The sequence below is a fragment of the Octopus sinensis genome, linkage group LG7 (assembly GCF_006345805.1).
Source record: "Octopus sinensis linkage group LG7, ASM634580v1, whole genome shotgun sequence".
NCBI classification, from domain to species: Eukaryota; Metazoa; Mollusca; class Cephalopoda; order Octopoda; family Octopodidae; genus Octopus; species Octopus sinensis.
In genome coordinates, this window is record NC_043003.1 from 26,141,913 (window position 1) to 26,169,267 (window position 27,355).

Genomic DNA, 27,355 nt, shown 5'->3' on the forward strand with positions numbered 1-27,355 from the left:
GGCATAAGATTTTAGTTCAAAACTTTTGAAAACAAGATATTTGTACTCAGAACCAGAGCCGGTTTCAGCCGAGTTGGTAATGAAAGGGTTAATATGAATAAGAGTAACTAAAGGATTTGAAGGAATAAAATTCTCTGCATCATCAAACATATCAGGAAACCTCATTCTTAATGTCTATGTTCAATGTTGGCATGGATTAGATGGTTGAACAGGATCTCATGGGCCCAAGGGTTGCATCATGCTCTAGTGTCTGTTTTGGCAGTTTCTACAACTCGATGGCCTTCCTAATGCCAAGCACCTTACAGCACGTACTGGGTGCTGTTTTCATGCCTCCAGCACTAATCAAGTTGCCATGTAGCTTGCAAGACTACATGCCCCAAGGGAAGAATTTTGAGCTAGATGAGGAGTAAAAGTATGAGAAAAAGGGCCAGACCAAAACAAGTTTCTTGTTACAGAGGAGCTACATAACTACTCACATTTTAGAAGAGAGAGAGAGAGAGAGAGAGAGAGAGAGAGAGAGAGAGAGAGAGAGAGAAAGAGAGAGAGGGGGGGTGCAAATAACTGGGTGGACCTGACTCTCAATTAGAAAAAAAGAATACAAGTTCCAGTAACCCAATACCCTATATTTGGCAATCCTGATTGTCTGGTACATTTTGTAAGATTTTACCAATTTATCATAATCTTATGCATCACCACTAATTCCACCTGGTCACTATTCATATTCAAGTTGAAAAGAACAGCGACCAGTGCATAAGTGAGTCATATCTGGTTTTATTTACTTTATATACAGTGTGTGTGTGTGTGTGTGTGTGTGTGTGTGTGTGTGTGTGCATGCCCATGTCCTGATACCATCTGATAGTTAGAAATCAGCATTACCATCATACAAGTGATGTCAATTTCCAGTCTACTGTGAAATACATGTTTAACTATGGAGTAATATTACCATGTTTGGACACAGGTGAGGGTTGGCAATAGGAAGGGCATCAAGCTGTAGAAAATCTGGCTCACAAAATTCTGTCCGACCCATGCAAGCATGGAAAAGTGGACACTAAATAATGTTGATGATATCTACCCTTAAGTGGAAACATGCCTTCTAATATTGAGAGTAACCAATTTGAGAATTGTGGTGGGGGAAAAAAAATGTAACTCTTAACATTGCACCCAAAAATTGAAATAACACAAACTGGCTCTTCAACATTTTATGAAAATTAATGAAACAAAAGAACATTTATGGCTGAATCTGAGGCAAGTACATATGTTTTATGTGCAGCAGATATGAAGAAATCACACAAAGTTATGGGCACTGCAATGCTTATAGTTGGATGATTTAGAAGTTGTAACCCTTTTCATATCAACCTGCATGAAACTGCTCCTGATAGTACGATTCCTAGTTTTAAAATGATTTGTTCCAAACAACTTAATAATGACAGTTATTTCAATAAATTCTTTATTATTTTCAAAATAAATTGAAACAAAGACTCTTTACTCTTTACTTGTTTCAGTCATTTTAACTGCAGCCATGCTGGAGCACCACCTGTAGTCGAACAAATCAACCCCAGGACTTATTCTTTGTAAGCCTAGTACTTATTCTATTGGTCTCTTTTGCCAAACCGCTAAGTTACGGGGACGTAAACACACCAGCATTGGTTGTCAAGCAATGTTGGGACACACACACAAACATATACACACACACACATATATATATATATATATACACACACACACACACACGACGGGATTCTTTCAGTTTCCGTCTACCAAATCCACTCACAAGATTTTGGTCAGCCTGAGGCTATAGTAGAAGAGGCTTGCCCAAGGTGCCATGCAGTGGGACTGCACCTGGAACTATGTGGTTCGCAAGCAAGCTACTTTCCACACAGCCACTCCCACATCTATTTTAGCAGAACTATGGTAACAAAAGTGTTAAAATAGGGTATTACATTCATAAACTTAGTTAAGTTTGGCACAAAGAAGTAAGCAAATATTGAGGTCAATGAAAAATACAGTCACCTTTGTGATTACCTGGTTTTAGAAAAAAAAACTGATTTTGTTGTAGTCTAAAACAGAATTCCAGTATACTCACATATCTGATAATCTTATATGATCAAGATCCCAATACCTGCAGATTAACAGACCAGCATTGAATTTTCCAAAGCAATTAAAAACTAGACAGTTATAAATACACCATTACAACCATCACTGTCCATTTTCTATGCTGGCATGAATTGGACAGTTCAACACAAACTGAGCCAGTGGACTGTGTTGAAGTTCAATGTCACTATAGAGATATAGTGGGAGCTTTTGTTTTTGTGTCACCAGCATTAGTGAGGTCACTATATACTTCACAAGACAAGACCCCTAAACTGAGTAGGGGTATAGTATTGAGGAAAGTGAAAGGGTGATAGAGGGATAGGAAAAGTGCCTTGCTGAAGAGATACATGGCTTCTCAAGTTGGGGAAAGAGAGAGAGATAGTGAAGGTATACTTTTAAAGCACAAGGTGGGTATAAGAGAGAGAATATGGATAGTGGAACAGAAAGGTGGATGGGTAGACGAGTTCCCAAAAGTATGAAAAAGTGGGGATTGAGATGGATGCAGTGAGCTGGACTGACAGGTGCAAGCATGGCCAATGGTTTAATATCAGGTTGGAGAGGGAGTGAAAAAAAAAATAGGAGTCGGTCAGAGTAACAGAAATTAACACATTTCAATATTTTGCCTACAAAAATCCTTAGTCATTAGTAAGGAGACTAGGAATACAGTCTCTGTAATATGCACAGAAAAACGATGTTCAGACAATGTTGAGTAAGGGTTAAGATCAAACAAAGAATGTTGAACAACTTGTCAATAATAGAGTGTGGTTTTTGGATCACATTTGTTTAAATGGAATTGCTCTTTAGTTCTGCTAAAGATGTGGGAGGGAAGCAATTAGTACAAAAATTCTAAGAGAACAAATCCTATAACTTGTAACATTGCACTGCATTTACACATGCAAGTTTCTCTTCTCTATTTAGGCTAGGCAATCTCTGAGACTTCATTGAAACTTGACACTCTCTACAGGACCAAAAGTGCATCATTCCACTGTCATCTATGCAAAGAGCAATTCATAGTTTGCAAAAAAAAAAAAACAATAAAAAACCTTTCACACACAAGACTACCATGCTATTCATAAAAAACAAGCAGAGATTTATTTAATAATACTTAGTTAAAAAGTCATTTCATTGGTGAGCAAACCCAAGGTCATGGACACAGTCCAGCCCAATCCAGTCATGGGATATGAATCGCAGGACCTTTTGTGATGATAGACTAGCATCTTATTAACTAGGAGTAGCTCTGAATCCTCTGTACAGTAAAATACACACACACACACACATATATATATACATATATTACCTACACACTGACAGACACATATACATTTACAGTCATGCATACATATATTATGGGGAGCAATTAGTGCTCTCACCAAAGCCAACACAAGTGGGGTGGGGGTGGGTGAAGAAAACCTAATTAAGAACACACAGAAAATAATGTAATTACTTCCCCCACCACCCTACAATGTGTGTGTATGTGTGTGTGTAAGTAAAGGAGATGAGAGACAAGTAGAATTCTCGAGGAGGAAGAGATTTACATTGAATGCGACTGTGAGCATTAAGCCTGCTTTTAATATACACAATCAAATGATGCTTTAGATAAATATCTAAGAATATATTTTGGATAAAAGTCAAGAAGTTTGGCAATCTATTAAATCAAATTAAGAAAGGAAGAGGGAAGCTAGCGGGGAGGGGTTGAAATTATGTCAGAGGATTATGTGTTAGTGTGAGAGAAAGTGCATATGTAAGTATATGTGCCTCTGTGTGTGTGCATGTATGCAGTAATTGGGGCAAGTCAGAAATGTCAAAAAACACCCACTTAGCAGCAAAGGGGAAAAGAGAGAGAGGAGGAATTACATAAGACTATTCAGCTCCACGTCTGTTTCTCTATGCGCATGTGTGTGTGTCATTTATTATTGCAACAGGAGCACAGATTTATTCTGAGTGTAACTCTATGTACATACGATAGTAATAATAATAATAATATTAATAATAACAATAACAATAATAATAATAATAATAATAATAATAATAATAATAATGATAATAATAATGATCCTTTCTACTATAGGCACAAAGCCTGGAATTTTGGAGGAGGGGATAAGTCGACTACATTGAGCCCAACACTCAACTGGTACTTAATTTATTGACCGTGAAAGGATGAAAGGCAAAGTCAACCTCGGCAGAACTTGAACTTAGAATGTGAAGACAGATGAAATGCCACTATGCATTTTGCATGGCATGCTAACGATTCTGCCAGCTTTCCATCTTCAGATAATATACTTCCTGAAGCAGAGGAAACCTGCCAATTTTGGAATAACATCTGGGGGCAAGAAGTTTCCCCACACCCATGCTGCTGAGTGGATTCATTCCGTGAGATCTGAACTCCACCACCTGGAGACTCCATGACAGGACCATGTGCATATAATGGAAGATGTAATTGCACGGGTATCAAAACTACCAAACTGGAAAGCAGCAGGACCAGACAGAATTCAAGGCTACTGGCTCAAATGGTTTAGGTCAACACACAAGCAAACTGTGTTGCAGTTAGACAATTGCCTACAGAGTGGTGCAGCTCTGGAGTGGATTACAGAGGGAAAGACAACATTGTTGATGAAAGACTGGTCAAAGGGCAATGAGGTTGGCAATTACCAACCCATTGCTTGTCTTAACTTTCTATGGAAAGTGTCAACAGGCATCCTCACAGGGAAAATGTATATGTTCCTTGTAGAAAAAAATCTACTTCCAGTAAAACAAGAGGGATGCTGAAAAGGATCCAAGGGCACCAAGAACTATCTTGTGATGGATAAGATTGTAATGAAGAACTGTAAACGGTACCAAAAAAACTTGTGCATGGCTTGGATAGACTTTAAAAAGGCTTACGACATGTTGTCACATTCGTGCATTTTGGAAATACTTGACATGTGGAATAGCTGAGAACGTGTGTGCACTGAATAAGAACAGCACACCTAGCTAAAAACAGGTCTTTTCTGTAGCAACCAGCACTTAGCTGAGGTAACAATCAAAAGAGGTATCTTCCAGGGAGACTCTTGTTCACCTTTGTTATTTGTTATAGCCTTGTACTTTCTGTACTCCTATGCAAAGTCAACATGCACTATGAGCTGAGAAAGAATGGACCTTGTCTCAACTACCTTCTCATGGATGATTTAAAACTGTTTGCAAAAGCAGAGTCTGCAATGGAGAAGTTGGTTGAAACTGTGCAGGTGTGCAGCAAGGATATAAAGAGGAGATTCAGTATCTCAAAATGTGTGGTGCTTACTCCGAAACGACAGAAAAGAGCAGATTGCAGGGGCATAGAATTGCCCAACGGAGAGAGGATGGTTTTACGGGAGCTGACAAGCCAGAGAGCTGCACTGGGTCTCAGTCATCTGTTTTGGAGTGATTCAATAGTTGGATGTCTTTCCTAATGCCAACTTCTTTACAGAGTCCACATGTTTTAAACAAGACACTAGCATGGGTACTTTCCACATGGAACTGGCACAGGTGAATTTTTTATGTGGTACACACATGGGTGCTTTCATATATGGTACCGGCACATGTGTCTCTTTTACATGGCACCAACACGAGTGCTTTTTTTTTATGTGACATCATCATGGATCCTTTGTTTCTGTGGTGCCAGCATGTAAATCAAATAGTGAAACAGCAACCTGAGAGCATAGCCACAGAAACAATCCAACTACTGAGCATCCAAATGTACGGATGCACCAAAACCAACATGTGGTGCATGAATATCTTGCATTTAAACACAGAACTGCACAATTATGATATTGGGACTGATATAATCACAGACGATAACAGATTTGGAATATGAACATATGCAATGCACACACACAATATATATATATATATATAAATATATATATATATAAAATGAATGGTTTTTATTTGTGCATAGGCTACAGTAAAATGAATGAATAATGTGTATTTGTATGTTTGAAAAAAAAAAATTAGAATGCATAGAAATCATCACCCAGAGTTGTTGTATGAACAGATCTACTGATATACCAGTGACTCTGCATGTGTATGTATTATATTATGAATGTGTGTGTACAAAACTACAAACCATATATGAGCTCACAGAAACAACAATGAAACTGTACATTCAGACAACATATACACACAATAAAAAACCCACATATATATATATATATATTCTACGAAATATAGAAAAAAAATATGACTAAATACACACACATTATGTATGTATATATACATAAATAAAATACATGTCGCATCAAAAATGAAATGCAATTTTGTCAGAGTGTTTTCAAAACAACAATTTTTAGAAGTAGTTTCCGGAAAAAGACGTCAGTACATGTCAATTTTTTTTTCCTAAAACAGATTATTTCCAAGTGCTTTCAAGATTATTAATGTATCAAACAATAAAGAAAGCAACACATATACACACATATATACTGACACACACACACACACACACTTCACGCTACAGTATTTTAGTATAAACATCTTTAATAGATCAGAAAAGAAGATAAAGTGTGATATGTGTTTGCATGTAAATGAGAGAGAGAGAGAGAGGAGGGTGTGAGTATGTGTGTGTTTGAATATCTAAGATTTAAGGTTTGTGTGTGTATTTATATATCTGTCAAGGTTTCTTAAAAACAGGTTGTGATGTCTCTCTTTAATACAATCATAGCTCCTCTGTATTACAGAAAAATGACAAACTCTGTAATAATAATAATCCTTTCTACTACAGATACAAGGCCTGGAATTTTGGAGGAGGTTGTTAGTTGATTACATCTACCCCAGTACTTTCTGGGACTTATTTCACCAACCCTGAAAAGATGAAAAAGTTGACTTCAGTAGCATTTGAACACAGAACGCTAAATGTTAAACATTTTGTCCAGCATGCTAATGATTCTTGTTTCTTTATTGCCCACAAGGGGCTAAACATAGAGGGGACAAACAAGGACAGACAAAGGGATTAAGTCGATTACATCAACCCCAGTGCGTAACTGGTACTTAATTTATTGACTCCGAAAGGATGAAAGGCAAAGTCAACCTTGGCGGAATTTGAACTCAGAACGTAATGGCAGACGAATTAGTGCTAAGCATTTCGCCTGGCGTGCTAATGTTTCTGCCAGCTAATAGCATGCTAATGATTCTGTCAGCTTGCCGCCTTAATAATGATAATAATAATAATCCTTTCTGTTATAGGCACAAAGCCTGAAATTTTGTTGGAGGGGGCTACTTGATTACAGTGACCCCAGTGTTCAACTGATACTTATTTCGTCAATCCCAAAAGGATGAAAGGCAAAGTTGACCTCAGCAGCATTTGAATTCAGAATGTAATGGCAGAAGAAATGCTGCTAAGAATTTTGTCTAGCATACTAACAATTCTGTCAGACCACCACCTTAATAATAATATTAATAATAATAAAGAACATAAAGATAGCTCAATAAATCCAAAGAAAGAATTCTAGGAACATTCAAGAAATATCACAATGCCAACATTCAATACTTTACCATGTTGGACATAGCAGGTCAAGTGATACACTATATTTTCCAGCATGTAAATCAAATTTTTTAGACCAAAGCTTTCAGCTAAAAAAGGTGAGGTGGCTTATATACCAAGACAACTCTGGACGACCAAAATTTCCTTGTGAAATGGAGCAGGATTTGGAAAGATATTAACGATGTTTGTATGTTTACACATGTTTATGTTACTATATCAACTTGTATGCCAAAAAACATTCGGAGCCCTATCAGGAAATGTGTCGCTGTGTCTCAAACAAGGTACTCTCTAATGCCTAATACCAAGCCAGGCATGGGCGTATGTGCCACTGTTATGCATTGCTACATCCACTGCTTGTCAGTATTTAATCAGGGTGTCCCAGACAACCCTGCAAGCAGTGTCCCAGTCAGTCCCCATCTCTATGAGATACCTCTTCATCTGCTGTGACCATGTGGAATGTGCTCAACCATCATGTAACATCACTCTAGTTGGACCCTCAGAGAAGAGAACATGATGCACAGGATCCAGCTTAGATTGTTTGGTCATGTTGCTTAATTTTCTGAGCTTACACTCCCAAATCATGCAAGTAACAAGATGCATCACTGTTTCTGAGTATAGTTGTTGGTTGGATACAAAATCCAACAAATGGTAACCTATAATCCTGCGAAGCATCCTAGTACCAAAGGGCCCTGGACAATGTCCAAATCTCAAAACTATACAGCAAAGCAAGCAGCACTAGAGATTTCAGACTCCTATCTAAGCCTAGTACCATTTGTATAAAAATCTTAGTTAACTCCAGGAAGCTAAGAGCTATTTTGTTCATTTCTACATCCATTCTTCCATGCTAGTATGAGTTACACAAATGTATCATTGAGGTGTTTTACAGCCAGATGCTATTTCTGAAATTAATCTTCACCTGTTTTCCAAGTAAAGGACCTATTATTTCATGTTTTCAGAAATGCAAATCCAGTGGACAATTTGTTGACAAGAGAAATGGCAACAACATTAGTTGAAGTTCAAGATTTTCAGCAAAGTACAGATATAAACAAACACTCATACACACATGAATATGATAAGTTTCTTTCAGTTTCTGTCTTCTAAATCTGTTCATAAGGCTAAGAGCCATAGTAGAAGACATTCACTTAAGCTGCTGTACAGTGGGATTAAATCTAAAACCATGTGGTTGGGAAGCAAACTTCTGAACTATACATCAAACTTATGACAAGAGAACACCAAACATGTACACACACATTGAACAAGTTTTTTCAGTTTTTTTTCATCTTCTGAATTCACAAACAAAGCTTTGGTTGGTTTGGAGCTGTAGTAGAAGATATTTGTCCACGGTGTTGCATAGTGAGATTGAACCCAAAACCAAGTAGCTAGGAAACCAACTTCTTGACCACACAGCCACATCTGCACATTTTTCATGGCAAACATCAAACTCAGGCAGGACACTACTTTGCTGTGAGGCACATTAACTATTGTGTTAGCACTAAGTGGCTGACAAATTATCTTGCAGACATAAACTAGTACAGTTAAAATAACAATCTAATTATAATATCTAATTTCAGAAGGTGGAAAAGCAAGTACTTTGTATAGTGTAATCAGTAACATGATCACCTAAGAGATAATCAGTTGAAAGATCAAGTCCTATCAGTGGGTCTATCTCTAGCTTCTGTTTCAAATCAACATCTAAAAAATTTTAAATCAACTTGTTAGTGTTACTTGTCATATGACGAGTTAATTTTGGAAGTATACTTTTTCCATCATGGGTAATATCAGGACATGTGACATCATCATCATCATTTAGCATCCGTTTTCCATGCTGGCATGGGTTAGACAGTTTGACTGGAACTGGTAAGCTGCACCAGGTTCCAGTCTGTTTTGGCTTCGTTTCTACTGCTGGATTCCTTCTCTAATGCCAACCATTCCACAGAGTATACCAGGTGCCTATCACGTGTCACCGGCACTGGCCACAACTACAATTTCACTCAGCTTGACCTATCTTCTCAAGCACAGCAAATTGTCAAAAGTCTCAGTTGCTTGTCACTGCCTCTGCAAGACTCGACATATATATGATAACTATAATTTAACTTATGAAATATAATTTTCCAAAGAAAAATATTTATTCCCTTAAAATAAAATTAAAGAAAACGAATTTCTCATTTGTACAACAAGGTTTACACAATCACAAGAATGAGTTTATCCTGTAGTTGGACAAGATTTTGTTTCAAATATAAAAAAAAAGTGTCCACTACCCAAGGCTGAGAAGATAACCTTTCAGATTTAAGTTCATTTGTGTTTTAGGAAGGACCAAACCCAATTAATGAACAGTGCCTCAACGTTAAAGTAATCTCCACAACATTATCCCCATTTGTTGATGTATTACACTTCTCACCAATTAGTAATTCATTTGGGAAAGGCATGACTGTCACTACTCACATTAAAACCTCTTCTGCTGCCAAGATGCTTAATTAATCATTGTTGAGTTCACTAATTATAAATAATTAAGAAATGTTTAATGTTTGGCAATAAATATATATAAAATTAATATAAACAGCCAGGTGCAATGTGATACCTATTTCTTTATTACCCACAAGGGACTAAACACAGAGAGGACAAACAAGGACAGACAAATGGATTAAGTTGATTATATTGACCCCAGTGTGTAACTGGTACTTATTTAATCGACCCCAAAAGAATGAAAGGCAAATTTGAACTAAGAATGTAAGCATTTCGCCCGGTGTGCTAACGTCTCTGCCAGCTTGCCAGGTACAATGTGATACCATGAAGGAAAAACTCAATCATCACTAAGTGTGACTAAGGACGCCAAAGCACCTACATTGCTAGAAGAGTTTCATTAAGAAATAAGAGTTTCTTAATGCTGTAAGAGGAGTGCAAAATGTATACACACATGCTGACAGAGGAGGCATATATATATCATTCTTTAACAAGAATAATATTGACAGTAACTATGAAGTTTTGGCCAGCTAAACCGTCATCTGACAGTTCAATGGTGGCTTAGCTGGCCAAAACTTCGAAGTCACTGTCAATACACTCAGTACTATGGACCTCCCTTTAACGGATTTCAGAAGCAGCGGACAAAATCACGGGATACCAACAACACAAGTGCAAATATGTCTCACCTCAAGTGGCACAGTGTTTTGTCTTGTCTCATTTACAGATACTTAGCTCAGGACTTACATGTCTTATTAACAAATATGGCCTATGAGTGTGCTTGCTGCAATGATCTTTGTGACATCTGGGCCAGCTGTATGAAGATGAGTTCTGAGAGGCAAATTTAAGCCAACCTTAGAAAGCCAAATCTTACCATACATTGAACAACAGAAGGATGACCCTATTTCTGTGTTTAGCAAGGTGTTAGTTTTCCATGCATACTTTTGTTTGTTTTCTTCAAAATCTTTTACCTCAAGCCATTTATTTCTGACAAGGAACAATACATCACTTGTCACATGTAACCCAATACAATCAGTTACATAGCTGGTTTCTTGGTGACTAAACCCACAACTCCCCTGTGTTAGTTTGGTGAGAAGGGTGATATCTGGACACCCAGCAGGATGTAAAACAAAACACATTAAAGGGTGGACGAATTTATGAGTCAACAGCCATCCGCTTTTTCCTATTGTCATTTCTTCCTACTCTTGTTGTTCTCCCTGATAGATCACTAGCTACTACACATGCTTTATTTTCTCTTTTTTTTTCTGTGTTCCTTTCTGTGGAAGAGCATAGGCTCAAAATGTTAAGACTTTTTCACTTCCCAAGCGTTAAACTAATACATCTGTTTGTTGTCTACACCACCTCTCTTCGCCTCTTGTTTTTTTTGTGAATTCTCCCAATATATTACATGCTCCCATGGTCGCACCAGTTGATCCTGTCTCCTCTCATTACCCAATGAACTTTTACACCTTCTACACTGGACTATTCTACCCGGATTCTCTACCTGGACTTTCTACTCTTGTACATGTCAGCTGCACCTCTCCTGCCCATGGATTATACTGGACTCCGCTGTTGATGAGAAATCGCTCCAATACGACACAATGTTTGAAGCTTTTAAACCTTTTGAACTTTTCATAACTTTTTTGTACTTTCTGCTTTTTCCTATTGTCATTTCTTCTTACTCTGGTTGTTCTCCATGATAGATGGCTAGCCACAACACATTCTTTATTTTCTCTCCTTGTTTCTTTCTGCGTTCCTTTCTGTGGAAGAGCGCAGGCTCGAAACGTTAAAGACTTTTTCACTTCCCGTGCATTAAACTAATACATCTGTTTGTTGTTCACACCACCTGTCTTCGTCTTTTTTGTGAATTCTGCCTATATATATATATATATATATATATATATATATATATATATCATGTATGAAAGGATGTATGTATGGGGAGAAAAAGAGCTGGAAATTTTTATCTATATTCTTTTACTTGTTTCAGTCATTTGACTGTGGCCATGCTGGAGCACTACCTTAAAGGGTTTTTAGTCAAACAAATTGGCCCAAGGACTTATTCTTTGCAAGCCTAGTACTTATTCTATTGGTGTATTTTGCTGAACCACTAAGTTACGGGGACATAAACACACCAATATCGGTTGTCAATCAATAGTGGGGGAACAAACACACACCATCGCCATTATCATCATTTAATGTCCATTGTCCATGCTAGCAAGCTGGAGGGCTGTACCAGATTCAAGTCTGTTTTGGCATGGTTTCTATGGCTGGATGCCCTCAAATATATATATATATATGATGGGCTTCTTTCAGCTTCTGCCTACCAAATCCACTCACAAAGCTTTAGTCGGCCCCAAGGCTATAGTAGAAGACACTTGTCTAAGGTACCATGCAGTAGGACTGAACTCAGAACCATGTAGTGTATGTGTGTGTGTAAATAGTTAAAGTGTGGCACAGTGTTTATACCCAAAATTATTTAAATTCCACAAGCTCAGTTCTTTTAAGCTGTAAACAGCTACCATGAATAAAAATAGTTCACTGTAGTAGGGAATCATTGTAGAGTTAATGACTAATTGCATGCTGAGTTCAAATCCTATAGCATGTACAACTTAACACCGAAACACTACAGAGACAAGCCAATAATACAGCCTCTACACAGGCATTTCACCAGCTAAAAATAACAGCCAACACTGTAATACAAATGGAAACAATACATTTGATAATGTGGTCCTGATGTACTGAGGCTGAATAAAAGGAGAAATGGGTCATGGTTAGGATGCCAATGATCACATGCCTGTTCAATCAGAAATGACCCAGGGTTAAACATCAAGAGTACATTAAAATTCAATCTTCAACTAGCAGAACTCTGACTCAAAACAACTCACAGCATGCACTTTCCATAAGACAAAGCAGTTAAAAAAATATACTCCACTATATTTGTGTCTGTGCTTTTATACATTTTATTATATATATATATGTATATATATATATATATATATATATATATATATATATAAATCATACATTTTAACTGCATTATCTGGCTCATTATATTACTTAGAGTGCATGCTGTGAGCTCTGAGTCAGAAGGCGACTACTTGAAGACTGAATATTATGTGTGTGCGTATGTATACATATGTGTATGTTTGTGTGTATATATACATGTGTGTGTATATGTATATATATGTGTGTGTGTGTGTATATATGTGTGTGAGCATATATGTATGCACGAATGTGTGTGTGTGTATACATGTGTGTATATATGTGTGTGGGTGAGTGTGTATATATATAATTATGAAGATGGTAAAGGTTATAAACATTGCTTATATGTGCCAGTGAATGAACGAATGTATGTATGTATGTATGTCTTGTAAATTTTTTTTCTCATTTTGTTTTCTTCCTCCATCCCTGAATAAATTTCTGTCATGCCATATGGATTCGTTTAATTACAGCTGATTGGATTTGTACAAAAAAAAAAGCAACATCAACATTTTGACAGAGTTCAAATCTGACAAGAGTTCCCTCAAGCAAAGGAAACATGAAAAATACCACACATACATACATACATGCATGCATCTATGCAGAGCATACAGACACAAAAACAGAAAAGCAGTAAACTGGAATGGAGGTATACAAAGTAGGAATGGCTATGATTATAAAAGTGTTTTTCGTGGAGTGAAATTATGAACCTAGTAAGAATATGAGAAAGGCGAAAATGTCTTCATAGCAGTGAACCAACTGAGGTAGAGAAAGGTCATGCATAACATTTTGTAGTTTTACAGAAACATGAAATGTTATGAGGCCATTCAAAGAGCACATGTGACAGTACCACATCAAAAGTTCAGAGTATCTTACAGATATTACATTTTATATATGTATATATATTTATATATTCATAGTTAGGATGTGTTTTGCCCCTTTATGGTATATGGCACAAAACAAACACAGTACACACATACGTGCAGACAGGAAAAATGCACTCAAGCACAGGCACATATTTACTGAAAGACATGACAAACATATTTATATAAGAAGGAGAAGTGAGTGAGTGAGTATGTGTGGGCATGTCTAAGCAACGACAGAAATAAGAGCCTCCAAAACACACTTAATCACATAACTTTCTCCTCACCAGCTTGCACCCCACCCAAAACTGTATTTCATCCATTAAGCATCCATACCAAATATTTAGCTCAATATTTCTATTTCTAGAAATGCACCTCCACCACACACACTCTCTCTCTTGTCTTCCTCTCTAGTAACAAAAAGAAAAAAATATACAACTCATACTGAACATTAACCACACTAGCACCGTTTTAATATTCATTTTCCCAATGCTTGGATGGAATTCATTGAAGCATTTTTCAACAGTTGGATGCTCTTCCTATCACTGACCCTCAACTATTTCCAAGATAATATTTCTCCTAGTCCTAGTGGCTGGACATGTTTTCATGGAAGATTGCAAACAAATGACAACATTTACATGGCAGTGGCATTTGTTATAATTAGATGTCAAGACACACACTCCCTCACACACAAATGCAACAGGCTTCTTTCAGTTTTTGCTTATAGAGCTATTGTAGAAGACACCTGTCTAAAGTAGCCCACAGTGGGATTGAAATCCAAACTGCATGGTTTAAAAGCAAACTTCTTAACCAAACAACCATACCAGTACCTACAAATATATTTATATATGCTTTATACTACAATCTGTGAAGGATACAGACATAGGTTTCCAATGGGCCAATCACAACTTCACTGCAATTCTGATAGAGTATCTGCAGAACAACTATCACAAAGAACTTTACTTGAAGAACACTTATTTTTCTATTTCATTGATGTTTACACATAAATACATATGGCAGGCTTCCACACAGTTTGTTTTCAATCTAATTCCATTCACAAGGTATTGGTTAAGCCACAGTTATGGTAAAAGACACTCACCCAAAGTGCCATGCAATGGAAGGGAACCAAAAACCAAATAATTGCAAAGTGAACTTGTTAAAAACACAGCCATATACTCGGGAATTAAACAAAGGCATTTTCATATAATAACATGATCTGTTAGAAATAACAGGCAAATCTCCCTCAAACTACAACCTACTGTCATTACTTCTTAAATTCCTGTACCATAGATATTCACACTTGGTGCTAAATTTTGAAGTGCATGAAGCCACACACAGTTCAAATAGTGATGCTGTCTGAGAGTCAAAAGGCGTAAAAAATACTTTTCTATTTGAGGAAACTAAGTTTAGCTTTATTTTAAAAAGAACTTCCTGTTCACACCAAGTGTGCTAAGATTTTTGTCTTATGAAGTGAATTTCTCTGTATTTTTTTTTTTACCTTCCTTTGATTTTTAAGGATAATGGCAGATAATATCTTAAGCAGTGAGTTAAAATTTGGTGAGATTGTTATTTATTTGTTAATGATTTAATTAGGAAATTAATGCCCAGGAAATATATTTGAAAGTACTTACATACAGTCAACTTAACTGTACTCAACCTATCACAGCAAATGAAAGGACATGACAACAGGTAAAAACCAAATCCATGATGTACACCATTAGTCATTATTGTATCAGCAAATTTCATTCACATTCATGCAATTATGATATTTTTAAACAAACCAAATGCATTTTTCAAAACCAAGTTTCTAACAGGATTGACATATTTATAGAGAAAGAATAGTACAGGACTATATGAGCTAATGGGAAAACTGGGTGATATATAAAACGATGAGACAGTCATAGTTGGAACTCTTTTGATTAGAGGTCTTTTCAATCAGGCCTTATCTGTGGCTAAATATAACCACTACCTACAATACTTGTGCTGAAACCAGTGAGGGGATCTTTACATAGTTGCCTCTAACCTTGTAATGTCTGATCAATCAGGTTTGATCTAAGGTTGAACAATCTGATAAGCATGAAAGAATTATGGGCAAAGATCTTCCGCCTTTGAAAGTTGGAGAGTGGCAAGAATACATCATAAAATCTTTAACCCTTTTGTTACCAACCCGGCTGAAACTGGCTCTGTAATATAAATGTCTTGTTTTAGTATGTTTTTAATTAAAACCTTCCACTAAACCTTAGTCACAATTACTGTTCCTAACACTAGCTTAATGATAACTAAGTTATTTTACAAAATTCTTTGTTATATCTAAAATATTTGAGAGAAACATAGAGGAGTAACGAAAGGGTTAAGATTGTTGAGTGTCTGTTGAAGAGAGCTTAAACATCTCACTATGACCAGGGATACAAACAAAGTTATCAACCAAATTTGAAACCCTAGTGGTTAGAGTGTGGGTACTATTTTAAAGAATGGCAAGGTGTAATTTGAGGGAAATTTTGCTGCAATTTCTAGAGCGATGGATAACCAGATAGAGGTTCCATTCACAAAGTTTTACCATGTGAATGGAAATTATGCAGAAGCCTATCATGCATACATATATATGTGTAAACATTGAGAAAACTGAAAAGCCTATGCTCTCAAGTAAAATCCTTTGTCATATTTGTTTTGTCTCGAGTTAAAAACATTCCAATATTGCACTCCAAAGGGTATCTAAGAGTGCTGCATGGAGAAGCTAGGTATGCTACAAGGAGCACCTGAGTGCACTGCAAGGGGCCTAGATGCATTATATAAGAAGTGTCTGGGCATACTGCAAGGGATTCCTGAGTGCATTGAAACCAAAATAATCTGTTGTCAATCATAGAATTTATATAACAAGCCAAGGAAGTGTAAAAGTTCTGGTTAAAACACTTGCTAGTATTTGTTTCAATACTCTATGCTAGGAGTTCAAATTCCACAGAGGTCAACTTTGTCTTTCGTGTTTTTGGGGGGGTCAATAAAAGGTATCAATCTAGAGTAGTGGATTGAGGAAATTGCAAGAACACTAGTTCAAATCACACTTAATCCATTATTTGATTTAACAATAAATGGAATCTTGGGTGCCTTTAGCAAGGTCTAATCTATTACAAGCATTTGGGCCAGATCTCCAACTTGAAGATACCTCTCTTCTCTCCCTCCCTCCAGCCTCCAAGGCCTTGTAAAGAATCATGGGTACTGCCTATCTCACTGACTAAAAGATTAAAAAAATTTAGTAAAGATACTCATCATTGCATTGTTATCCAAGATAGAGACATCCCAATGTGGCAGGTTTGATAATTGCTGAGAATTCTCAGCATGAAACCAATGGCAGCCTCCTTGTTAACATACAAAAAAGTGTGTATGTGTGTGTGTGTATATAGTGTGCATGTGTGTGTGTATACATATATATATATATATATATAATATATAAAGGCTAAATCCCTTATGAGCGAGAAACCCAGGGTAACCCATAAACTGGCCTACCTCACTATAATATTAACTGCTCTACCTCTTAGAGTGTGCTTCTCCTCTGGATTTATGTATTTCTACAAACAATATATATATATATATATATATAAATAAAGTGAGTCAATGACCTCAAGACACCTGTAAAATATCAAAAATAACTCACCCAATACTTCTCTATTGTTAACTCCTTCATCAGCTCTATGTCGCTTCTGTAAAATAAAATAAAAAAGAAATTTTATAACACAAATTAACAATTTTACTATTATGATTTCATTTTGATAAAATTGTTTTTAGAAATTAATTATCATTATTATAAAAAATCATTAATAACAATCATCATCATTCAGCGTCCACTTCTCATGTTGGCATGGGTTAGATGGTTTGATTGGAACTGGTAAGCTGGAGAGCTGAACCAGGTTCCAGTTTGACTTGGCATGGTTTCTACAGCTGGATGCCCTTCCTGATGCCAACCACCCCAAGAGCTTTTTGTAATAAACATGGAAACAAAGACTATCATTCATTTGATGATGATGCTCATTTACAACCAAAAGATGATGTCAAACCAAAGCAGACATTGGAGCCCAATGCAGTCCTCTAGCTCATTAGATTGTATCAAACCAAGCATACCGGGTGAAATACTCGGTGGTATTTTGTCTGCTGCTATGTTCTGAGTTCAAATTCCGCCGAGGTCAACTTTTCCTTTCATCCTTTCGGGGTTGATAAATTAAGTACCAGTTATGCACTGGGGTCGATGTAATCGACTTAATCCCTTTGTCTGTCCTTGTTTGTTCCCTCCATGTTTAGCCCCTTGTGGGCAATAAAGAAATAAGATTCTATCAAACCATCCAAGCTATGCTGGCATGGAAGATGGATGCTAAATGATGATTATGATGATGATATAAGAGGCTTATTTCAGTTTGCTTCTACCAGATCCACTAAGAAGGCTTTTTGGTTGGCTGGAAGCAACAGCTGAGGACACTTGCCCAAGGTGCCATGCAGTTGGACTGAACCTGGGAAGCTAGTTTCTTAATCACACTATCCTATCTATGCCTAAAGACACTTGCCCAAAACACTAGGTAGATGACTGAACACAATACTTCATGATTACTAAACAGGTGTAGAAGTGGCTGTGTGGTAAGTAGCTTGCTTTCCAACTACATGGTTCCGGGTTCAGTCCCACTGTGTGGTACCTTGGGCAAGTGTCTTCTACTATAGCCTTGGGCCGACCAAAGCCATGTGAGTGGATTTGGTAGACGGAAACTGAAAGAAGCCCGTCGTATATATGTATATATATGTGTATATATATGTGTGTGTGTGTGTGTGTGTGTGTGCGCATCAGTGTTTGTCCCCCCAACGTCGCTTGACAACCAATGCTGGTGTGTTTACATTCCCGTAGCTTAGCGGTTTGGCAAGAGAGACTGATAGAATAAGTACTAGGCTTACAAAGAATAAGTCCTGAGATTGATTTGCTCGACTAAAGGCGGTGCTCTAGCATGGCCGCAGTCAAATGACTGAAACAAGTAAAAGAGAAAACAACTCACTTAGTCAATTATGTATGTAAACACACACAAATGTAAGTATGTCTTTTATCTTTTACTTGTTTCAGTCATTAGACTGTGACCATGCTGGGGCACTGCCTTGAACTTTTAGTTGAATGAATCAACCTCTGTACGTATTTTTTGTTAAACCTGATAATTCTATTGGTCTCTTTTGCCAAACTGTTAAGTTACAGGGAAATAAACACAGCAACACTGGTTGCCAAGCAGTATTGGTGGACAAGCACAGACACAAAGCACAACACACACACACAATGGGCTGCTTTGAGTTTCCATTGGTCAAATCCACTCACAAGGCTTTAGTTGGCCCGAGGCTATAGTAGAAGACACTTGCCCAAGGTGACATGCAGTGGGACTGAACCTGGAACGATGTAGTTGGAATGCAAGCCCCTTACCACACAGGTATGCCATGTCTATATATATTTTGGACCCAGATATTCTTTGAACTTTGATAATTTTGAAAAAAAAAAAAACATAACATTTCCTCCCTAACATCCAACAAAATAAAGGATTGTTGATTTAGTGTACTGAATATCTAATTCCCGCATCACTTGCCACATTGCGTCTGTCCATTATAATATTGCACCAGACGCCTCTGCAAATTGTAAACTTCAAATATATTGATTTGGCTTCCAAGCTTTCAGATTATAATTTTGTTACTACAGTAAATATTTGCACAAAATGTATTATGACTTTTTAAATACTTTCAATTTTTTTTTTTTTTGTGTGCTGTTCTTTTTTTAACAGGAATATTACACATAAATTTTTCATTGAAATCATATTAAATGACAACAAATTCTCTCAACACCCCCATACACAATAATACCAAGAAAAATACTTTCACTTTAATTTTAGCCGACTGATATATTATAACCTGTGAAATAGTGTAATTTATACAAAGAAAGGTTAATTGCAATCATTTTGAAACACAAGATTACTCTGAAATTTTATAAATACTTTTTTGAATCAGTGTTATTGGCTTATTAACTAATATTGAACTAATAACATATTTAAATTATATTTACGGTAATGCATGAAACTAATAGAAATGATATTAAATGAGTAAACAAACTAATAGTGTCATACTTTGGAAAAAAAAGAAGAGAAAAAAAGATGAAATAATTTTAATGCATTTTTCTTCCTTACAAGCAAATGGTTGAAGAATTAAACAGTTTGTAAATGAAATAATGTTCAACATGAGTTAGAAAGTAATATATATTTTCAAGTTATTATTTTTTACCATTTACTCATGGGGCAATGCCTTAAAGGGTTTAGTCCAGTGGTTTACAACTGTGGTCTACATGGCCCTTAGCTGTCCACATAAGATTTTGTTGTAAACATATGTAATAAATTGATTATGCTTTTACAATATGCATAACATTTTAGTAATTGTTTTAATACAATTTTTAATATTTAATTATAAAAATATTATAGGGTTATTTTTTTTTTATCACTGAATGTGCCGGTGGCATGTAAAAAGCACCATCCGAACGTGGCCGACGCCAGCGCTGCCTTGACTGGCTTCTGTGCCCTGTGCTGGTGGCACGTAAAAAGCACCATCTGAACGTGGTCGACGCCAGCGCTGCCTTGACTGGCTTCTGTGCCCTGTGCTGGTGGCACGTAAAAAGCACCATCTGAACGTGGCCAATGCCAGCACCACCTTGACTGGCTTCTGTTCCGGTGACGCATAAAAAGCACCAACCGATTGTGGCCGCTGCCAGCCTCCTCTGGCACCTGTGCCGGTGGCATGTAAAACGCACCCACTACACTCACGGAGTGGTTGGCATTAGGAAGGGCATCCAGCTGTAGAAACACTGCTAGATCAGACTGGAGTCTGGTGCAGCCTCCTGGCTTCCCAGACCCCGGTCGAACCGTACAACCCATGCTAGCACGGAAAACGGATGTTAAACGATGATGATTAATGGTTAGGAGGGTCCACTCAAATAAGATAGGAATCAAAGGGATCCATAGGTAAAAAGTGGTTGAGAAACACTAGTATACCCTAACCACTAAGATTGCAAAGTCATGAGTTCAATTCCCATCAACGCACTGTGTCCTTAAACAAGACACTTTATTTTACGTTGTTCCAGGTCGCGCAGCTGGCAAAAATGAGTAGTACCTGTGTTTCAAAGGACCAGCTTTGTCGCATTGTGTATCGCACAACCACTTGCATGTTAATTTCATAAGCAGGCTGCTCCGTTGTTCAGAGCAAACCGGAACCCTTGTTGGCGTAATCGGTGAAGTACCAATTATCAAGATATGCTGATAGTCATACAGACTAAGTAGTAACATGACCAACAGTCATACAGACTAAATAGTAACATGACCAACCCACTCAAATAACATCATCCTGATCATCATCATTTAATGTCCGTTATCCATGCTGACATGAGTTGGATGGTTTGACCAGGGCTGGCAAGCTGGAAGTCTGCACCAGACTCTAGTCTAATTTGGCATGGTTTCTATGGCTGAATGCCCTTTCTAACACCAACCACTCCGAGAGAGTAATGGGTGCTTTTATGTGTCATTTGCATGATGCCAGTGTCTGCTACGACTTGGCTTGATGGGTCTTCTCAAGTACGACATAATTCCAAAGGTCTTGGTCATTGCCTCCATGAGGCCCAACACTCAAAAGGAGCTTTTCATATGCCACTGGCATTAGCCACACTGCCTTTGTGAGGTCCAGCACTCAAAGGGTGCTTTTTACATGTCGCCGGCATGGGTGTCAGTTATGTGACACCAACATCAGTCATGACTATGATTTCATATGGCTTGACTGGTCTTCTCAAGCACAGCATACTGCTAAAGGTCTTGCTCACTTGTCATTGCCTGTGAGGCCCAAATTCAAAGATCATGCATCACCACTTTGTCCCATGTTTTCCTGGATCTACCTCTACTACAGGTCCCTCCACAGTTAGAGACTAGCATTTCTCTACACAGCTGTCCTTGTCCATATACATCACATGGCCATACCAGTGCAGTCATCTCTCCTGCACACCACATCTGATGCTTCTTATGTCCAACCTTTCTCTCAAGATGCTTACAATCTGTCGAACAAGCACACTGACATTGCACATTCAACGAAGCATACTGGTTTCATCTCATTCAAACCTATGCATATACTCAGCTGTCAGCCACTTTTAATTTGTTTTTGTTATTGGTCAGTAAGTGTTATTTTCTATTTGCTTCTATCTAGAAATCAATGGAAATGACTACTATTCTTTTCAAACTTTGTTTTTGTGACCTGGACATCAATGTTCTGAAACTGACCTATTTTTCATTACATTTCAGATGGATTCAGTGCCAAGTTGCTGAAGCAGAATTTTCTAGAAGTTTTTAGAATTTCTAGAATGTATTAGCAACATAGATGGCAGATAAATACAGGGACTGTAAACCCAACAGTTCAGTTTACTTCTAGTTATCTGAGTGGAGACAAGTGGGCAAAAACAAAGTTTGAAGGAAATAGCCATTTTTCATACTTTCTTAGAAATAACAGCTGCTACTCAAGGACAAAAATCATGTTACACAGTGTAATATGCTTGTGTGTGTGTGCATATATATATGAATGTATATGTGAGTACATGCAATGTGCATTACTGCATGTTGGAAATTTTGAAGCCAGATGAAAAGCATTCAGTTTTTTGTTCCCACTTTTTGAATAATTAGATTTAAAAACAAACAAACTTGCATTGTACCTTCAAGTGTATGTGATAGACAAAAAAATAAAATAAAATAATCTTGTGGTTAAGGAGTCTGCTTTGCAACCAAGTGATTCTAGGTTTGATCTCACTGTTCAGTGCTATAGCTAAATGTTTTTTCCACTGTAGTATTAAGTCAGCAAAAGCCTTGTGGTTGAAATTTGGTCAACAGAAATTTGTGCAGAAGACTATTGTTTATTTGTGTGTGTGTTTGTATTGGCAAGAGAGAGACTAACAAAACTGATGTTATCATTTTAACATCTACTTTTGCATGCTCACATGGATCAGATGAAATTTGTGAGGCAGATTTTCTATAGCCAGATGCCCTTCATGTTGCCTATTCTCACCTGTTTCCAACCAAGGTAATATTTCTCCATGGCCAAATATGCTTTTCATGGAAGACTAGAAACAAACAACACTGCTTGTATGGTGATGCTTGTTTACAGCCATTATGTGGTGTCAAGACAAGGGTACATATAAACACAGACATACATGTATAAAACAACTCACAAGGCATTGGTCAATTTGGGGCTATAGTTGAAGACACTTGCTCAAGGTGTCATACAGTGGGACTGGAGCTGAGTCCAGATGGTAGAGAAGCAAGCTTGTCAATCACACTCTTACACCTGGTGTATCTAACAAAAATATATTGTAATATTTACTTTCTAGCAAGTATGCTGCTTTATGATAAGGACTTTTGTGTTTTCTCCCTTACAAAATCACCATAAAGTACTGGAGCTGTCAGGGCTAGTGCCATGTAAAAAGCACCAAGTACACCCTGTAAAGTGGTTGGCATTAGGAAGGGTATCCAGCCATAGACACCAAGCCAAAACAGACTATGCATCCTCGTGCAGCCCCTGGCCTTGTCAATTCTTGTCAAGCCATTTAACCTATGCCAGCATGGGAAATGGACATTAAATGTTGATCATGATGAAAACCCTTTGCAACAGTGTCCAAACATAGCTGCAATTTGAAGACTAACTCTAGCAAAAGAATAAATTGACAAAATCTCAGAAATCAGGCCTACTTTGAAATTTACACAATTTTTTCAAGTTCACAATTTCACTTACCCAATCTTCAATGACTTCTTTGATGGCAGACACTGTAAGGATGAACAGGAGAGGCACTGCCGTTGTATAACGCCCTGTTGGCGATACATTTGGAATTTGCTGAAAGTAGAAAATGTCATTGGTCACAGAGAGGTCATTCAAATGGTTCATTTTTGCATACAACTCTTTAGTTAAAATTTAAAATTATAAATTTATATATATGTATATCTATCTATCTATTTATATATATATATATATATATAATATATATATATATATATATATATAGCGAGAGAGAGAGAGAGAGAGAGAGAGAGAGAGACAGATAGAGAGAGAGAACACAAATGAGTTAAGGTTCACTACAGCTGAAAAAAAAAACTGTTTTCTTCAGGTGAATTAAAAACTTAAAATTTGGTTCCGAAAATACCAAGTTGTGGAATATGTGTTGACCCTCTCATTTTGGCAACATGCTTTCACAAGAATAGTGTTGAAAGTGACTTTGAAGTTTTGGTCTGCTCTGCCTTCTGAGTTACTGTCAGCACTATTCTCGTTGAAGAATAATTAATATATGTGGTGGTGCTGAAAAGTTCCTGGTATTAAGGGTATTGTGAAAGGCATGGTTGGAGGTCCAGCTTTCCAAGTTCTTTTATAGGTATAGAAAAACTGAAGGATCGCTGCAATAAGTGTGAGAATCTGAGATGGGAGTACGTTGAATAAAATCGTAATTGACTGATCCTCTTCTATTTTCTTTTACCCAAAGCCAGGAACTTTTCAGCACCCCTGTACTTGACAAAAGTATTGAGTACTTTTTCAGTTTAATGTAAAAGTGTTTTTATAACTCTATATAAAACAAACATTAATATAGGTAGATAGATAGATAAGTTGCTAAGGTAAGGAAGAGCAAAGACCTAACAGTCCTCTTCCATGAGGAGACTGATGTGATCACTGCTGAATCTGATTGAAGATAAAACATGGATAGGGAGAGAACTGAAAGTCTTGTTTAAATGTTGATAATAGAATGAACTCCACTAAAGGCACTAAAAGACCAAGTAGTGATGCTAAGCTTTCCACACACACATGCTATACACACACACATTCTAAGTCCGTCAGGGAAATAAGGAAAATGTCCATGATATATGCAAGCCATCTCAGTCCAGTGAGACTGACGCCATATATCTACAGGTCAGTGTCCGCAGGAAAATTGTGAGTGAATGACCAGCTAATATTTACTTTCACATAAATTATCATCGTCACCATTGTGATTTCCTGTTGTTATATTTCCATTATCCAAGTTTAAACAACAAGTTTTGGTATATTTGCTTACATTACTTATAAATATATTATATTTACTTATTAAGTAAATATTTTACAGCTAGATACCTTGAATCCACTTTCAACTGCCAGTTGCTTAACTGTAAAGTAGGAATAGAATCTGATGTCAGCTGAGAAAGCAACAAATGAAAATGTCTGTAGCAAGGATTACACCATCATTTCTTGACCTTATCTTGTAGCACAATGCCTCCTTTCACTGAAGGGTCCTTACAAATGACCCCTTGCTATCATCATTTGAATGTCCACTTTTCTGTGCTTGCATGGATTAAATGGAGTTTATTAAGGCGGGTTTTATATGGCTGGATGCCCTTCCTGTTGCTAACCCTTACCTGTTTCAAAGCAAGGCAATATTTCCCCGTTGCCAACCTGTTTTCACAGTATACTGGAAATGAGACTACCTGTATGACAGTGACACTCATTTATAACTAACATGCGATATCAACATAACACACACAACAGTTTCCATTGAACAAATCCACTCAGAAGGCTTTGGTTAGTTCAGGGCTATAGTAGAAAGTGCTATGCCCAAAGTGAACCCAAAACCATAGGGTTAGAAAGCAAACTTTTTAACCACACAGTCATACATGCACCCTGTATTGCACACACACACACACACACACACACACACACACAAAATATTTGGAATATTTTAACCCTTTTGTTGTCATATTTCTCTTGTAATACATAGTCTTTTGTTTCAATTAATTTTGAAAATAACGAAGAAATAAAAAGAAATAAACTTCTGTACCATTATATTAAGTGGGTGTTTAAGATATAAATCAACATGAAATTTTAATGGAATGCTCTTAATTCAGACCATTTTAAAACCAGGATTTTTTTCATCATAAAACCTGGTGTAGTAACAGACAGATCTGGTATCAAGAGGGTCAAGTAAACCAAAGCTAATTTTGTGGTTTATTATCCACAATTTCATTGAACCTGTATTTCTTCGTAGATGTTTGCATGAACTGGTTGCTCCCCTGTGTTAAGTTTTTATGAAGATTACTTAAAATAGGTGAGGACTTTATCACTTACCTCTTACTTGTTTCAGTCATTAGACTGTGGCCATGCTGGGGCATTGCATTGAGGAACTTTTAGTCAATTGAATCAACCTCAGTGCTTATTTTATTTTTAAGATTGGTAGTTATTCTATCAGTCTCTTTTGCCAAACCACTAAGTTACAAGGATGTAAACACACCAATACCAGTTGTCAGGCATGGTGTGGGATAAACACAGACACAGATAGATATACATTGGGCAAATGTCTACTATAGTTTTAGTCCAACCAAAGCCATGTGAGAGGAATTGGTAGATGGAAACTGAAAGAAGCCTGTGCTATATATATATATATATATATGACAGTGGCTCCTGATCGATGCCTGATTGGCTGCCGTGCTGGTAGCATGTAAAAAGCAGCATCCAAACATGGTTGATGCCAGTGCTCCCTGACTGGCTACCATGCTGGTGGCACGTAAAAAACACCCAGTACACTCTCGGAGTGGTTGGCATTAGGGAGGGCATCCAGCTGCAGAAACCTTGCCAGATAAGATTGGGGCTGGTGCAGCCTACTGGCTTCCCAGTCCTCAATCAAACTGTTCAATCTAGTAGCCTGGTGCAGCCTACTGGATTGCCAGTCCTCAGTCAAACTGTTCAACACATGTCATCATGGAAAGCTAACATTAAATGATAATGATGATGATATCTGTCTGTGTCTGTGTTTGTACTCCACCACTGCTTCACAATTGATGTTGGTTTGATTATGTCCCCATAACTTAGCAGTTTGATAAAAGAAACTGATAAAATAAGTGCCAGGATTAAAATAAAATTCTTTAAGACGGTACCCCAGCAAGGCCCCAGTCTAATGACTGAAGCAAGCTAAAGATAAAAGATATTTATTGTAATGAATTTAAATATTTTATATCTAAAAAAAATGAGAAAGATAAAAAAAAAAAATCACAACCCCTATGAACATGTGACATTCTTTGTAGCACCTTCTTAACATTTACTGCTCCCCTTGTGAGTTCACGATGCCTCCAAAGATGTGTACTATTACCCAGGCTTAGAACCATTAGTTTAAATTCATATTTCTTTTTTAAACAAACAAAAAAAGAAACCATACACACAAACACATGAGAAAGGAGTGCTACAGAAAGGCAGAAACAAAATGAGGGATGTGCAAAGCATATTGTGGCTAACTTATTTTATTGAATGAGCTCAGAGAAATAATGTCACCTTCTGTAGGGTTACACAGAATTGTGTGACAGTGAACTGAAAGACATAACCAGAACTACTGAAATGTCATAAGAAATGATGAGCAATAAATATAAAAGGAGCACTCCATCGGTTATGA

General features: G+C 37.1%; 1 protein-coding gene and 1 long non-coding RNA gene across 13 annotated transcripts in view; both read right to left on the minus strand.

Annotated features, from left to right (window-relative positions):
* LOC115213810 (probable phospholipid-transporting ATPase IA) overlaps positions 1 to 27,355 on the minus strand; it is a 509,671-nt gene that overhangs the window by 143,069 nt on the left and 339,247 nt on the right. For all 12 annotated transcript variants that reach the window (XR_004999986.1, XM_029782682.2, XM_036504660.1 and 9 more), the window contains 2 exons: positions 23,695 to 23,793; positions 17,534 to 17,579 (listed from right to left, as the gene is read on the minus strand). Coding sequence is in view for 11 of the 12 variants with exons in the window: in XM_029782682.2 (XP_029638542.1) it covers positions 17,534 to 17,579; positions 23,695 to 23,793 (145 nt within the window). In the remaining variant the exon portion in view is untranslated. The remainder of the gene's footprint in view (positions 1 to 17,533; positions 17,580 to 23,694; positions 23,794 to 27,355) is intronic.
* Positions 89 to 15,027, minus strand: LOC118764199. Its single transcript, XR_004999987.1, has 4 exons — positions 15,018 to 15,027; positions 8,876 to 8,883; positions 6,756 to 6,766; positions 89 to 160 (listed from the first exon to the last, which is right to left on the minus strand). It is a non-coding gene; the product is annotated as an uncharacterized LOC118764199 (long non-coding RNA).